Below are 12,815 nucleotides of genomic sequence, written 5' to 3' on the forward strand. Positions count from 1 at the left end.
CACACAGTTGGGTGAAGATTGGGTGAGCAGCCAGGCAAGTTAGCCCAAGGCATCGTAGGAGTTCAAGAACTATTGTGACCACAAAATTAAAGTAGTGGAGAGTAGTCCTCCCAGATAGGAAACATCGGAAATACAGTAAGACCTTGGTTTGAGAGCATAATATGTTCCAGAAACATGCTTGCAATCCAAAGCACTTGTATATCAAAGTGAATTTCAAGAACCAATGGCTCAGTTGTAATCATGTGACGTCGTGGCGTCCTGTACTATTCATATTGCAAGACATCACTCTTTTATCAAGTTAAACTTTATCAGAAATGTTTGCTCACCTTGTGGAACAAGTCACTAGCAATCCAAGGTTTTACTGTATATTTATTTGCACCGTGCACTTGAGCTAGAAACTGACAAGTCCTTACATGAGCCTCTTCGTTTCAATAGAGGCTACCACCTATGGCCTTCTGCCATGTGAGGGAACCTTGAAGTTCATCACAGAGGGCTCCAAACAGCCCTGTAAAATTCTGCCTTCCTCCCCAGACACTTGGTGTATAAGCCGTCTGAGCACGCGATGCAGAAGGTGATGGCCTGACCCTGAGACCTTGTTCATGGGTAAGAGTACAGCCTGGGCACAGGGTCACAGAACCCTGTCTCTTAACTTGAAAATGCCCCCATATAAAGAGAGACACGTGTCCACTAAGAAATCTGCACAATCTGCTCAATTACCTACGGGAAGGTGTCGGCCGGACATCTGCGTGAACTCAGTGCCTGAACAGCTTCCCGCATCCCAACGGGCTCGGCCACAGGGGTCTCAAAGTAAGTAGATAATTTTAAAATCCGTATTTTAAAAAGTGAGGGGAAAACTGTAAATAACAATGACAATAATTATAAGCCAAACTAATAAAGAAAACTAAACACGTAGTGTCTGATCACTCTCTTCCTTCTCTACCTTAGCTCTGCCCGTCCTCGGTCCCCATGTCCTCTTACTGACCGACCACTCAAAGTGGGAATTTCTTCCCTGGGTACATACAACACGAAGACACACGTAGTCACAACACAGTCTCCGAGAAATGGGAACCGCAGGCCAGCCCCACCCTCATTCTGACGGGAGACATCTCCTGTGTTATTATTTTCTTGAAAAATCTCTGAAGACGCACAGATACCCCAATCACTGTGAAGTCTGGAGCCCTCGCCTGCCTCCCTCAGCTTTGGTGAGAGACACAGGGAGACAGAAGGAGTTTTAATAAGAACATGGCCAGGCGATGCAGTGATGTCAAAGGGGAATAGATTAAGAAAGCATCATTCAACTTGACAATGGATTCATTTCAATCAACATTTACTGACAAACATCTTGCTCTAAACCAACTACATAATTTGTGGGGCCAGTACAAAATGAAAATACAGTCTCTCCAAGTTTTACTAAGGATTTCAAGACTGCAACGCCCACGGAGCGGGCCCTGAATTTTGGTCACAGGTACCAGTACAAACACCTGTATCCTGCTTTCAAGCAACTGAGAAAAAAAAAAAAAAAACAAACAAAAAAAAACCCCAAAAAAAACAGAAAAGCAAAAGCCTCAGTAATCACTTTTCAGAGCAGGAAGAGATGAACGTATTTGGGTCCATCTTTCCAATCTTGGAAGATCTTTCAATTGGGCAATCTAGGGAAACTTCCATGAGAAAGAAGCTTCTGGATTAGAGTTTGAAGAATCCAAAGCAATGAAGACACGGCCAATGCAGAAAGAGATATTGCTGGCAGACGGGAAAAAGCAAAACATAAAATAAAATAAAGATTTCTGAAGGGGTCAAGATGCCCGCCACAATAAGCCTTTTTTTAATCAAAATTATGCTTTGTTTATAGGTATGAACCATGCATAAGAAGCAGCAGAAACGGGCTTTTCTGTGGGAGGGAAAGCTAACGTCGCCAGAGTGGGTTTAGGCTTGCTTTCAGTTTCTTGAAAAGTCTGTTCTTGATCCAGGATTCCCGGGGCACGTGGAGCTGGCGTCCAGAAGTTCCGGGTCCCTGGGCGCTGGCCGCTGTGGCGGAGTCAGGACTGGGTGCACGGGGCGCCACGGCTTTCCCATTTGAGCTGTAGGACAGGAAGAGGGTATTGATCCCGATGAAGGGAAATCCGAGAGAAAGAGGGGAGGATGGGGGCAAGAAGAATGGGTTGACAAGAAGGGGACGAGACAGCAGGAGAAGAAGAGGTTCACCTGAGCTTTTTAAGCCGGGAGCACAGGACCAGCAGCAGGAGCAGGGTGACCAGCACGGCGAGACACATCAGCGTCAACGGGGACCATTCTCCACCTCGTTGGGGGTAAAACAAGGACGTCAGTCGCAGGCCTCGGGGTTCTCTATGCAGCGGCCACCGTGGATGCCACTCATTCCACGGGGCCGCAGGGGCGCGGTCCTTCCTGAAACTTCCCTCTGCATTTTCTGGAGCTCTCAACTCAGCTCCTCCTATGTCTGTGCCCCCATCATCCTGCCACATCTCTTCCCCCAAATCGCCAGGTCCTTCTTTGTCTCTTTAGGGCCTCAAATTCTCTACTTCCATTTTGCTTGGAATTTAACAGCAGCCTTTCTCTGCCCGTGTTTGGATCCATCCTCCTGCTTCTGTTCTCTTGTGCGTGGCCTCCCCACCTGTCTCCCAAGCACCTCACTCAGCGGCCCCAGGACCCAGGGACGACTGTCACTTCCCAGCAGGGCCCTGGCTCCTTCTCACCCCAGTGGATGATTATGTCCTGGCCTCCTAGGCTGCTGTGCTTGACTCGGCAAGACAGGCCGGCCGCCTGCCCGGCCGCCACGTCCAGGGTCACCCGAAGATACCACGTGTCGTCAGCGTGGGGCAGGACGTCGCCTCGCCGGGTACCCCGTTGCTCCTGGTCACCCCGCATCCACATGACCCACACAGGCTTCGGGTGGAAGCCGGACACATGGCGCACAAGGAGCAGACGGCCAGGACCGGGACTGGGGCCACTGGACAGCCAGGCCTCGGGCTTCACCAGAGAGAAGATAAGGAGACGTGGATCTTAGGGGGCACCTGGGACCGAGCTGAGCGACTCAGTGGTCGTAGCAGGTGGATTGATCACTTCCTTCTCTCGTCTGGGAAACTACCTGAAACCCACATAGCCCACTCTCTAGCCTCTTGTCATACGTTTCGAAGGGACGGTAAAGAGTGCAAAGTCCCATAGGAAGCTCTAAGCCCTGGGGATGCTCACCTTGTCGTCCCAGCTCAGACTTCCCTGCTTCAAGGATTCCTGCCAGAAACCGGGGGCAGGTGTGGCTGAGAAGGCTCAGCACGATCTCCTTAATATCTCGGTAGCGGTTGAGCACGGCACAGACCTTCTGAGCCCGACTCCCTGCTCCTGGAGATGGCTGCCAGGAGTTTCCTTGGAAACTCAGGAAGTCTGAGCCTTGATAGGCCCCGTTGAAGAAGCTTCCCGAGGGCTTCCCGGCGTGCCATGTACAGCCAGCTAACACCTGGAGCTCGAAGGGGTCTGGGGGTGGACAAGGAGGACAGAGCCTATGTGGAAAGCGTCCCAGGGAGGAAGCGTAAGCCGTCTAGAAGTAAAGGGATTCAAGGGAAGGGGAATCTGCTGGGGAATCACACGGCACACCGGAGTTGGGTCGGGGAAGGGAGGGCAGTTGTGGGAAGAAAACGCGAAGGTGAGAAGGTCTTGAGGAATGACGAACGTGCAGGTGCCTGATGGGAAGGTGCTGGAAGTTGGGGGCCGGGCTGGGAGGCCTCACTTGGAAGGGGTTAGATACACCCGGGCCTGGTGGACTCTCAGGCCAGAGAGAAAAGAGGGCAGAGTTCTGGCTGGGAAAGTCTTCTGAGGTGGGGGGGTGGGGGGTGGGGATGGGAGGGCTGTAGGGCAGAAGATCACAAGGAGACAACCATCCAAGGAACCAGAACGCGAAGGTGTGTGCGGTGGTGGGACGGGCTGTGTCCTTGCAAGGCGTCAGGCGCGTACGGTGGGGGGGCACAGAAGGGAGAGCATGATCCCCCCCCCCACCCCCGGGGGGAGGGGGCAGGGATAGGGAACAAGTCCGGAAGGTCGGAGGAGGTCAGAGCCCCTCTGCGAGGGGGCCGGAGCCTTGAGGCAAATCCCAGCTGGGGACCCCGAACTCACACTCAAACTGGAACTCGTGTGCAAAGGCCTGAACCTCAATGGTGAACCCGCGGGAGTAGAGCCGGAACAGGCTCTGGAGGTTGTTCAGCTCCTGGGTGCTGAAGTTCCCCCGCGACCAGGGCCACAGGAAGCGGATGGTGCCCGAGGCCGTGTCCCAGCCGCGCGTCTGCACGTCGCCCAGCCAGCCCGAGCCCTGCGAGTGTGCCCAGCTGTGGTTGGCAAACGAGGAGGCCTGGAGTACGTGGAAGGACAGAGGCTCCTCTGCGGCCGGACCAGGGGGACGCGGGGCCTGGGATGCTGGGGATGGGGATGGGGATGGGGGGGAGGGACGGAGACCGTTGCACGGATGGCACGCACTCCCTTACCCCAGCCGCTCTCGGGCCAGCCAGCCCTCCCCAAAACCAGAAGGAGAGAGCGAGGTGGGGCAAGAGAAGGTGTCAAGAGCCAGCCTGGCGCGCGGACGCCCAGGGCATCTTGCGGGAGCACAGGCCCCACCCGCAAGGCCCCCCAGAAGGTCACCCTGCAGCCCCTGGCCCCTGGGGTCTTCCCAGGGCCCTTCCTACCCCCAGTGCCTGCTGCATGGTGGAGAAGAAGTCCCTGGAAAGTCAGGAGCAGCGGGAGCGGCATTGCGGCGCGGCAGGAGAAGGATGCCTCAGCAGGACCCGGATGGCACTGCCCTCCAGGCCCTCCCGCCTTCATCTGACTTCCCCTGCCGCCCGCACAGGCAACCCTCACCCTCTGCCCACTTCCCTGTCAGAGAAACCCTCCCGCCTCCTCACTGTGGGCCCACGGGGCTCTCATTTCCGCTCCCTCTCTGCCACTCTCTGGCTTCCAGATTTTTCTCCCCGAGTTCCCCACCCCTGGGCACAGCCACCGTCACAGGACTCCAGGCTGCAGCCTGTGGTCCCGCTGGAGAACGTAGACCTTTCTGGCCTTGCAGAAACCCAGTCCACACTTGGGCTCTCTGTGTCCCCCCTCCCCGCCCACCCCCGTGGAGAGAGGGCATGGCAGGTGATCTGAGCGGCCGTGGCCTTCAGGCCTTTGTCCTGCCGCTGCAGCTTCTCCCTCTTCATGACCCCCGACCCCCATCTTCTATTAACCCCGGTTTCCCCTCTCCAGTCTGCTCTCGCCTCTCTTGCTGCCCTGCTTGCTCTCCCTTTCTGTCTCCACCTTCCGCTCTTCTCAAGCCACTGTCAGAAGACACAGGGCACCTCGGGTGCAGCTGTACCACCACCATGAAGAGGGGCATCAGTGCCAATGCAGGCGGCCCAATAACCTAAGAGAAGTCCCTCGTGCTCGGCTTCCGCCATCAGACCATCGGTGGCTGTTGACGGGGGTCTGAGGGTGGGCTTGCCCTGGCACTGGGGAGTGAGCGGGTCTGGAGGGAACACACAGTGGCCTTGGAGCCCTCCCACACTCCAGATTAGTCTACAGGTCTGTGGCAAGCCTCACCCTGGGTGTGAAGGGCTCTCAGCTCATGGCCTGGGAGCACTGGTGATCCCTGGGAGGAGTCTGACGAGAGCAGGGAAGGAACGCTAGGGGCCTGGCGTGTTACTGGGAGAATTGACTACCGTGTGCGGTCTCTATTTTTGTTGCCTGCATTGGTGCTTGCTGGGGCAGCCTGGAGGCAGTTGGAATTCTGTTCCTTTGTTTGGTTTTCCTATATTCGCCAACTGACTTTGTGTCAGAGCCCAGCTGGGGCCAAGAAATGTGCCAGGCACAAAGATGTTGGAGATAGAAGTCCTTTGGAGGAAACAAAACAAACCCAACCTAAAAGCTCTACTTTTCTTGTAGAGAGGACCAGAGAATAGTCGCCAGTTATTGGAAAAGGCCCCCCCACACACCCCCCTTTCATCCTGGTATTATTTCTGAATTCTAAGGGTGAAGATAAATCTGGCAAAGTTTCAGACAAAATGCTCGCTACTTTCATAGAAGAATCGTCCTGGCTTCAGATACGTCACACGCAAGGCCACGGGGAAATACTTCAGAACTCTGAGGTAATAAGGTCACCCAAAAGTTTTTTTTACTCATAAATTACCATTCTCTGACAAGGCCAAAATTAACCCATATTTGAACACTCAAGAACACAAAAAATATGCCACATACTCCTTTCATAAAACCAGTTGTCTGAGTAAAACCAAAATCAACCTGAATGGAAAACCCAAGAAATCATGCAAGACATACCAGTGTCAAAGTGTGTTAAAAATATATACTGAACTTTAAATAATTGCTTAAAACGTAATTGCAAAACTTAACACCTCCATGGAATATTTCAGAAAAAAAGTTGGTAATAATCAAAGGATCAAGTTCCATATTACCTCACCAAAACCGGGACAGGGAGATGAAAAGAAAGAGAGAAACAGGCTTATTTCAAATCATATCTTATTGGCCAAGAGCACAATGCAAAATGGAGTCAGAAAAGTTGGGGAAATCATGACATTTATGGGAAACTAGATTGCGTCGAGTGGCAGGGAGCACGAACTCTTAGCTCCTAGTCCCGAGACACTTAAAATGTTGAAAAAATGTATGTAAGGAGAAGACACATAAACCCATTCCCATGCTGGAAAATGGTGAAAGGCCCAGCTTCCGAAGAGAAACTTGAAAGTCCTTCGAAAAAGAAAGCAAGAGAAAAGGGTTCAACGTGCCAAGCCCAAGACACACACGGAAGAAACACAACACACCCGGAAGAACGTGTCTGCAAAATATGGTAACAAACACAGGACTTGATCGTACTTGACAGAGAATTACTAACACCAGCCTTCTTGAACCTTCCTGCTGGAGAAGCACTTGGTCGTAGGACAGTGACCCAGGACCTGCTCTCTTAGCGGAGCCACGTGTCCACCCGGGGAGGCGCAGGGGCACCGCACAAGCCCGTCGGGGGACAAGGGTAACTAGACCCCCCCATCAGCAGCTCCTTTGTTCTTTCAAGAACCCCGAAGATCTGTTGCATCACAAACGCAGCAAAGTGGAAATTGGTGGGGTGTAATCTGAGTAGCAGCCTCCTCGTTCTACGGAAAGTCAGGTGGATCTGACAAGTTTATTTTAAATTTTATCGTAGGGGCGTCTGGGTGGCTTAGCCGGGTAAGTGTCCTACCCTTGCTTTCGGCTCAGGTCATGATCTCACGGTTCGTGAGTTTGAGTCCCGCACTGGGATTCTCTTTCTCTCACTCTCTCTGCCCATCCGTCTCCCCCGCCCCCCCGTCTCCCCCGCCCCCCACCGCCCCACCAAAATAAATAGACATTAAAAAAATTTTAATACATTTTATCTTAAAAAATAAAAATGTAAGATCCTAGGGGCGCCTGGGTGGCTCAATCGATTAAACGGCCAACTTCGGCTCAGGTCATGATCTCACAGCTTGTGAGTTCAAGCCCCATGTCAGGCTCTGTGCTGACAGCTCGGAGCCCGGAGCCTGCTTCAGATTCTGTGTCTCCCTCTCTCTCTGACCCTCCCCCACTCACATTCTGTGTGTGTGTGTGTGTGTCTCTCTCAAAAATAAAATAAACATTAAAAAAAATTTTTTTAAGTGTAAGAGCCTACATATTTCTGCTAAATAGTAATGAAGAGCGTATTTGCCTTATCACACAGTAGCACATACTAGAAAGTTAGCGTCAACACAGATGTATAGAAATGTGTTCCATGAGACAGGTGGGTACTAACAGCTTGGGCACCAAAGGGCAAAAGGAGCCAAGCCAGCAGTCGTTGGTTGGTAAGCCCCTATGACGTGTGCCTCACTGAAGATCTGTCTCGTTTCTCGAGCAAGGGAAGGATTTCGAATGCGACAGGGATGTGGTTGAATGACATTTAGGAAAATTCCCTAAACCCCAATGAGAGTCACAGGAGAGTGTATCAGGGCCTGAGGCCACCACGATGGCAGAGGATGTCAGTGACCTGAACACAGGCAGGAAGAGTGAGTATGGAGAGGCGTGGGGACAATAGAGATAGCCTGGGGGTGACAGGATTACCCAAACCGGGGATGTGATCGGGAAGAGGGAGATAGTGCCATTCACGAAGGCAGACGACGCAGGTGTGACGGACCGTGTGGAGGTGCACAGTTGAGTCTGGGGCATGTGGAGACTGAGGCTCGGGACGCAGGTGCTGGGGTGGCTCACAGCGTGTGCCTTGTTGCACGGGGCGGTTTCGGACCTCACAAAACCTGCTGACCATGTGCCGCCATCCAAAGAGGTGTAGATGTCTAGAAATCTGTCCCTCTTTCAAATTATATCTTGAAGTTAAATTTAATGAGTGTTATTATCTGTGTCTTAGAAGATCTTTTAAGTCTCGGGGCGCCTGGGTGGCTCAATCGGTCAAGCGGCCGACTTTGGCTCAGGTCAAGAAATCACACTTCCTGGGTTCGAGCCCCGCATCGAGCTCTATGCTGACAGCTCGGAGCCTGGAGCCCGCTTCAGATTCTGTGTCTCGCCCTCTCTGCCACTCCCCTGCTCACTCTCTACACATCCCCTCTGGAGCCCACTTCAGATTCTGTGTCTCCCCCTCTCTCTGCCACTCCCCTGCTCACTCTCTCTCCCTCTCTCTCTCTCTCTCTCTCTCTCTCTCAAAAGTAAACATTAAAAAAAAATTAAAAATAAAAAAAGAGCAGGAAAGCAAGTTATCACCTCCTTGTCCTGGTAGAGTTTAGTGTGAATAAAAAGACTCATACAAATAAATCTACTTCTGAGAGATTAGAATGACATGCCAACCACCCGTGTTATGAGTAACTGTACTAATTTGAGGGATTTTAGGATCACTTACGAAGTAAAATGAAGCAAAAATAAGTTAGAGATAAAGCAATTGCAATATCCCACTGGAACTCACAGTTATGATGAGGGAGCATAAGGCAAGCTGAGGGCCAAGCACAAGCTAGCCGCCCCCCCCCCCCCCCCCGGGGGGATTTGTGACATTCCTCAGGCTCTCCCAGCTGCCCAAGAACAAAGGAAAGGGGGGAAAATGGTTAGCTGACAGAGGTCACAGTCATGGGGGACAGGAGTCTCCAACAGTTCACAAATATCTTAGTAAATTACAAGAAAAAGGCGATCGTATCAATAGCCAAATCTCCAAGAACTTACAGACTCAGTTCCCTGGAGCCCCAACATCACCCTCCCCTCCATAGTGTTGTGGGGAACAAAGGCAAGAAGGAAATGGCAGGCGAAATTAAATTTCTTTAGGACCTGCAGCCCATTGACAAATACTTGAGGCAAATACAGAGTATAACATTTCTCCAGGAACCCCCTCTGGTCTTAATGTTAATGCCTCACTAGAGGGAAACCAACCTTAGCTTGACCACAGCAAGGCCCCGGGCATCGTAAGAGTCCTCTTTAGCAGATGAAGGTCCTTCTGGAGGCCTCCTTTTGGCCTTTCTTTCCCCCAACTCCATAGTAGGTAACTACTCACTCCTCACAACCCCAGTGCAGCCCTTTCCGCCCAGGGGTCCTGTCCCCATACTTTAATAAAATCACCTTTTTTGCACCACGGACATCTCAGGAATTCTTTGTCGGCCCTCAGCTCGGGGCCCCACCACCACTCCAGAACCTCATCAATTACATGGGTGAAAATAACCACAAACTAGTCTGCAATTTGAGGGTTACCAAATCCACAAGTCACAGCAATGGACCGAGCATAGCAGAAGTAAATTCCTGATAGCAATCCAACAACAGGTAACAAAACGATCAAGGAGATTTCCTCTAAACTGAAATCATGCAGGAGATAAGTTCCGCAGGAAAAATATCTAACATTAATTTTATTTTGGGGCTACATAAAATGGTATAATTATTTCCTCCTCGCTTGACAAAATTTCCTTAGTGTGTAACCACAGTTTTTGACTAAAAACACTTACTGTTTGTGGCCAGGTCCCTTTTAAGAAGAAATTTCCCCTCCTACACTTCTGTCTGTCCCTCAAACTCCCAGATCCCTTTTGTTAACCTTCTTGCCCAAACTGAAACATTCCCTTGAAGCCATAAGATGTGGCTCTAGACAAATTAATCTTCCTAAGTAAGAAAATGGTTGGAGGGCAGCAGTGGGAATCACCTAGAAATGATTTAAAATAGTATTTGGGAATACATTTGTGGAAATGTTAAATCTACTCTGGAAACTCTGCCAACATCTGATGACCTTCCTGTTTTTCCTGCAAAGAAGTCTGATTTACAACTTCAGTGATTTTGGAATCAGCAATGCAAACTTAAGAAAACGTTGACAGAAAGTATAAAATAACATCAATTCTTACTGATGTCTGTCGCCACCCACAGTTTTGTGTAACAAAATCTCATCTTTCCATCCTGAGGGGCTGCCTTTCCGTCCCAGCTACAAGAGGAAGGTGGACCAGGGTGCAGACTGCCCTAGATGGTCACTTAGCTAAGCCTTTCCTGAGCCTTCTTTACCTATAAGGTATCAGCAAACACTTAATCTTCTAGCTGCCCACACAGCCAGCTCCTTCCGATGGCTAATTTCCAGGAGGTTTATAGCTTACAGCTCTTTTCCTCCCTAATCTAATTCTAAAGCCCAGGGACATTTTCTCTCTGAGTCTGCTTCTTTTTCAAAGAGAGTCCCCTAGATAGCAATTCCATTCACATGAACTGAGGAAGCCGACATTGTCTCAGGTAACCGCAGTTAAAAGGACACGAAAAGGACCCTGGCCGTATTCATCCACATGGCTCAGATCCCTGCCCTTACCTCTTGGTGCTGTGCCTTCAGGTCTCCCAAAAGCATGGTGGTGATTTTCTGTGAGCTCACCAATGTGTCCGTGTAGCCCCCACATTTTGAAAACCTGGGCGCAAGCTCCTCAGCCCCGTCACGTGCCAAGACAGTGGTGGCCGTTGACACGAACTGGGCTCACATGCTCCAAAGGACAGTACACCGTGAGGCCCCCCAAGTGCTCACTTCAAATGGAAATCTGTCTTTCTCCGCACTTTCAGTTGCATTCTACTGATGCATCTTAAGAAGTCTTAGGTTATGCCAAGCACATCTTACAGCAGTGGTCTCTAATAGAACTACCTTCACAATGGCCGTGTTCTGCTCTGTGCTATCTAGGACGCCACGTTATCCGATTTCACTCTGGAAAGTGCAGCTTCAGGGTCTAAAGTACAAAGTAAGATTTTGCAGTTTTTATCCACATTGCTATGGCTTTCAGTGATTCCAAGGTGTCCAGCTCACAGAACAACCAGACCTTCCCCTCACATCTGAATCCTGAATCTTGCCACTGTTCAGCCCAAACTGGAGCCCCCTGAAGACAGGCATGGGAACTGATGACGGACCATAAGGCAGGCTGAAGGCAAAGCACGAGCTAGCACACCCTCCCCGTCAGGTGGGATACACATGACATTCCTCGGGCACTCCCAGCTGCCCAAGAACAAAGGAGAGGAAAGAAAACAAATGGTTAACTGACAGAGATCACAGTCATGCAGGAGACTCCATCAGTTTGCAAATGTCTCAGTAAATGACAAGAAAAAGGCAATCTTATCAATAGCCTAATCTCCTGGAACTTATAGACTTGGTTTCCTAGAGCCCCAACATCACCCTCCCCTCCACAGTGATGTGGGAACAAAGGCTAGAAGGAAATGGCAGGTGAAGTTAAATTTCCTTCTGACCCGCAGCCCATTGACAAATACTTGTGGCAAATGCAGAGCATAACATTTCTCCAGGAAGCCCTTACTGTCGTAATGTTAATGCCTTCCTAGAGGGAAAACAACCTTAGCCTGATAATAGAAAGGCCCCTGGCATCCTATGAGTCCTCTTTAGCAGAAGAAAGTCCTTCTGGAGGCTTCCCTTTGACCTCTCCCTCCCCCAGTATATAACCAGTCACTCTTACAACCCCAGTGCAGCTCTTTCTGCCCAAGGGTCCTGTCCCTGTACTTTAATAAAATCACCCTTCTGCTCCAAAGACGTCTTCAAGAATTCTTTCTTGGCTGTTGGCTGCAGACACCCCCCCCCACATCACCCCCAAACTTAACCAGTAACCACAGTGCTTCATTTAAGGAGTCTGGAGGATTCATCACCACAACATCCTATATTCCTGCATCCCCACCACCAAGGTCATGATATCTCATACTCTATAGCTAACGGTGACTGTTTCTTCACCCCCTGCACAGTTAGTCAAGTAGAGTAGAAGACAGAGTGACCATTGCATAAAGCTGGTTTTTCGTGACCCTGCTTTCGTTCCTGCTTCTCTGACCATCTCCAGCCAGGACAACCGATACTTCTCAGTAGGCTCGTGAACACTTCCAATGACAAAATTTCATTCATTTATTTATTCTTATTTTTTTTAATTTTTATTGTTTTAGTGCTATTTTATTTTATTTTACATTTATTTATTTTTTTGAAAGACATAGAGAGACAGAGCACAAGTTGGGGAGGGGCGGAGAGAGAGGGAGACACAATCCGAAGCAGGCTCCAGGCCCCCGAGCCATCAGCACAGAGCCCGATGCGGGGCTCAAACTCACAAACCATGAGATCACGACCTGAGCCAAAGTCGGACGCTTAACCGACTGAGCCACCCAGGCGCCCCTGTTTTAGTGGGTTTTTTTTAATGTTTTTTCACTTTTGAGAGCAAGAGAGAGCAGGGGAGGGGTAGAGAGAGAGGGCGACAGAGGATCCGCAGTGGGCTCTGCACCGAGAGCCCTATGCGGGGCTCAAACTCACAATCCACAAGATCGTGATCTGAGCTGAAGTTAGATGCTTGACCAGTTGAGCCACCCAGGTGCCC

General features: G+C 50.6%; 1 protein-coding gene across 1 annotated transcript; it reads right to left on the reverse strand.

Moving 5' to 3' along the window:
• Window positions 1-1,409: 1,409 nt before the first annotated feature.
• On the reverse strand, window positions 1,410-4,845 carry LOC125925645 (T-cell surface glycoprotein CD1e, membrane-associated-like). The gene is made up of 6 exons (XM_049634747.1): window positions 4,686-4,845; window positions 4,123-4,419; window positions 3,208-3,486; window positions 2,712-3,017; window positions 2,203-2,296; window positions 1,410-2,078 (listed from the first exon to the last, which is right to left on the reverse strand). The coding sequence occupies exons 1-6, from the start codon at window positions 4,819-4,821 to the stop codon at window positions 1,904-1,906; spliced, it is 1,287 nt and encodes a 428-aa protein (XP_049490704.1). The 5' UTR covers window positions 4,822-4,845; the 3' UTR covers window positions 1,410-1,903.
• Window positions 4,846-12,815: the final 7,970 nt, after the last annotated feature.

Source organism: Panthera uncia, chromosome F1 (assembly GCF_023721935.1).
Source record: "Panthera uncia isolate 11264 chromosome F1, Puncia_PCG_1.0, whole genome shotgun sequence".
Lineage (NCBI taxonomy): Eukaryota > Metazoa > Chordata > Mammalia > Carnivora > Felidae > Panthera > Panthera uncia.

What these genes read in the sequence shown, in the direction of transcription:
- LOC125925645 (XM_049634747.1), bottom strand. Translation starts at nt 4,821, where the DNA reads ATGAAGGCGGGAGGGCCTGGAGGGCAGTGCCATCCGGGTCCTGCTGAG. An exon ending in CCATGCAGCAGGCACTGGGG is followed by an intron (nt 4,420 to 4,685) that starts GTAGGAAGGGCC and finishes CCCCATCCCCAG; the next exon opens with CATCCCAGGCCCCGCGTCCC. An exon ending in TCCCGGCTTAAAAAGCTCAG is followed by an intron (nt 2,079 to 2,202) that starts GTGAACCTCTTC and finishes CCTGTCCTACAG; the next exon opens with CTCAAATGGGAAAGCCGTGG.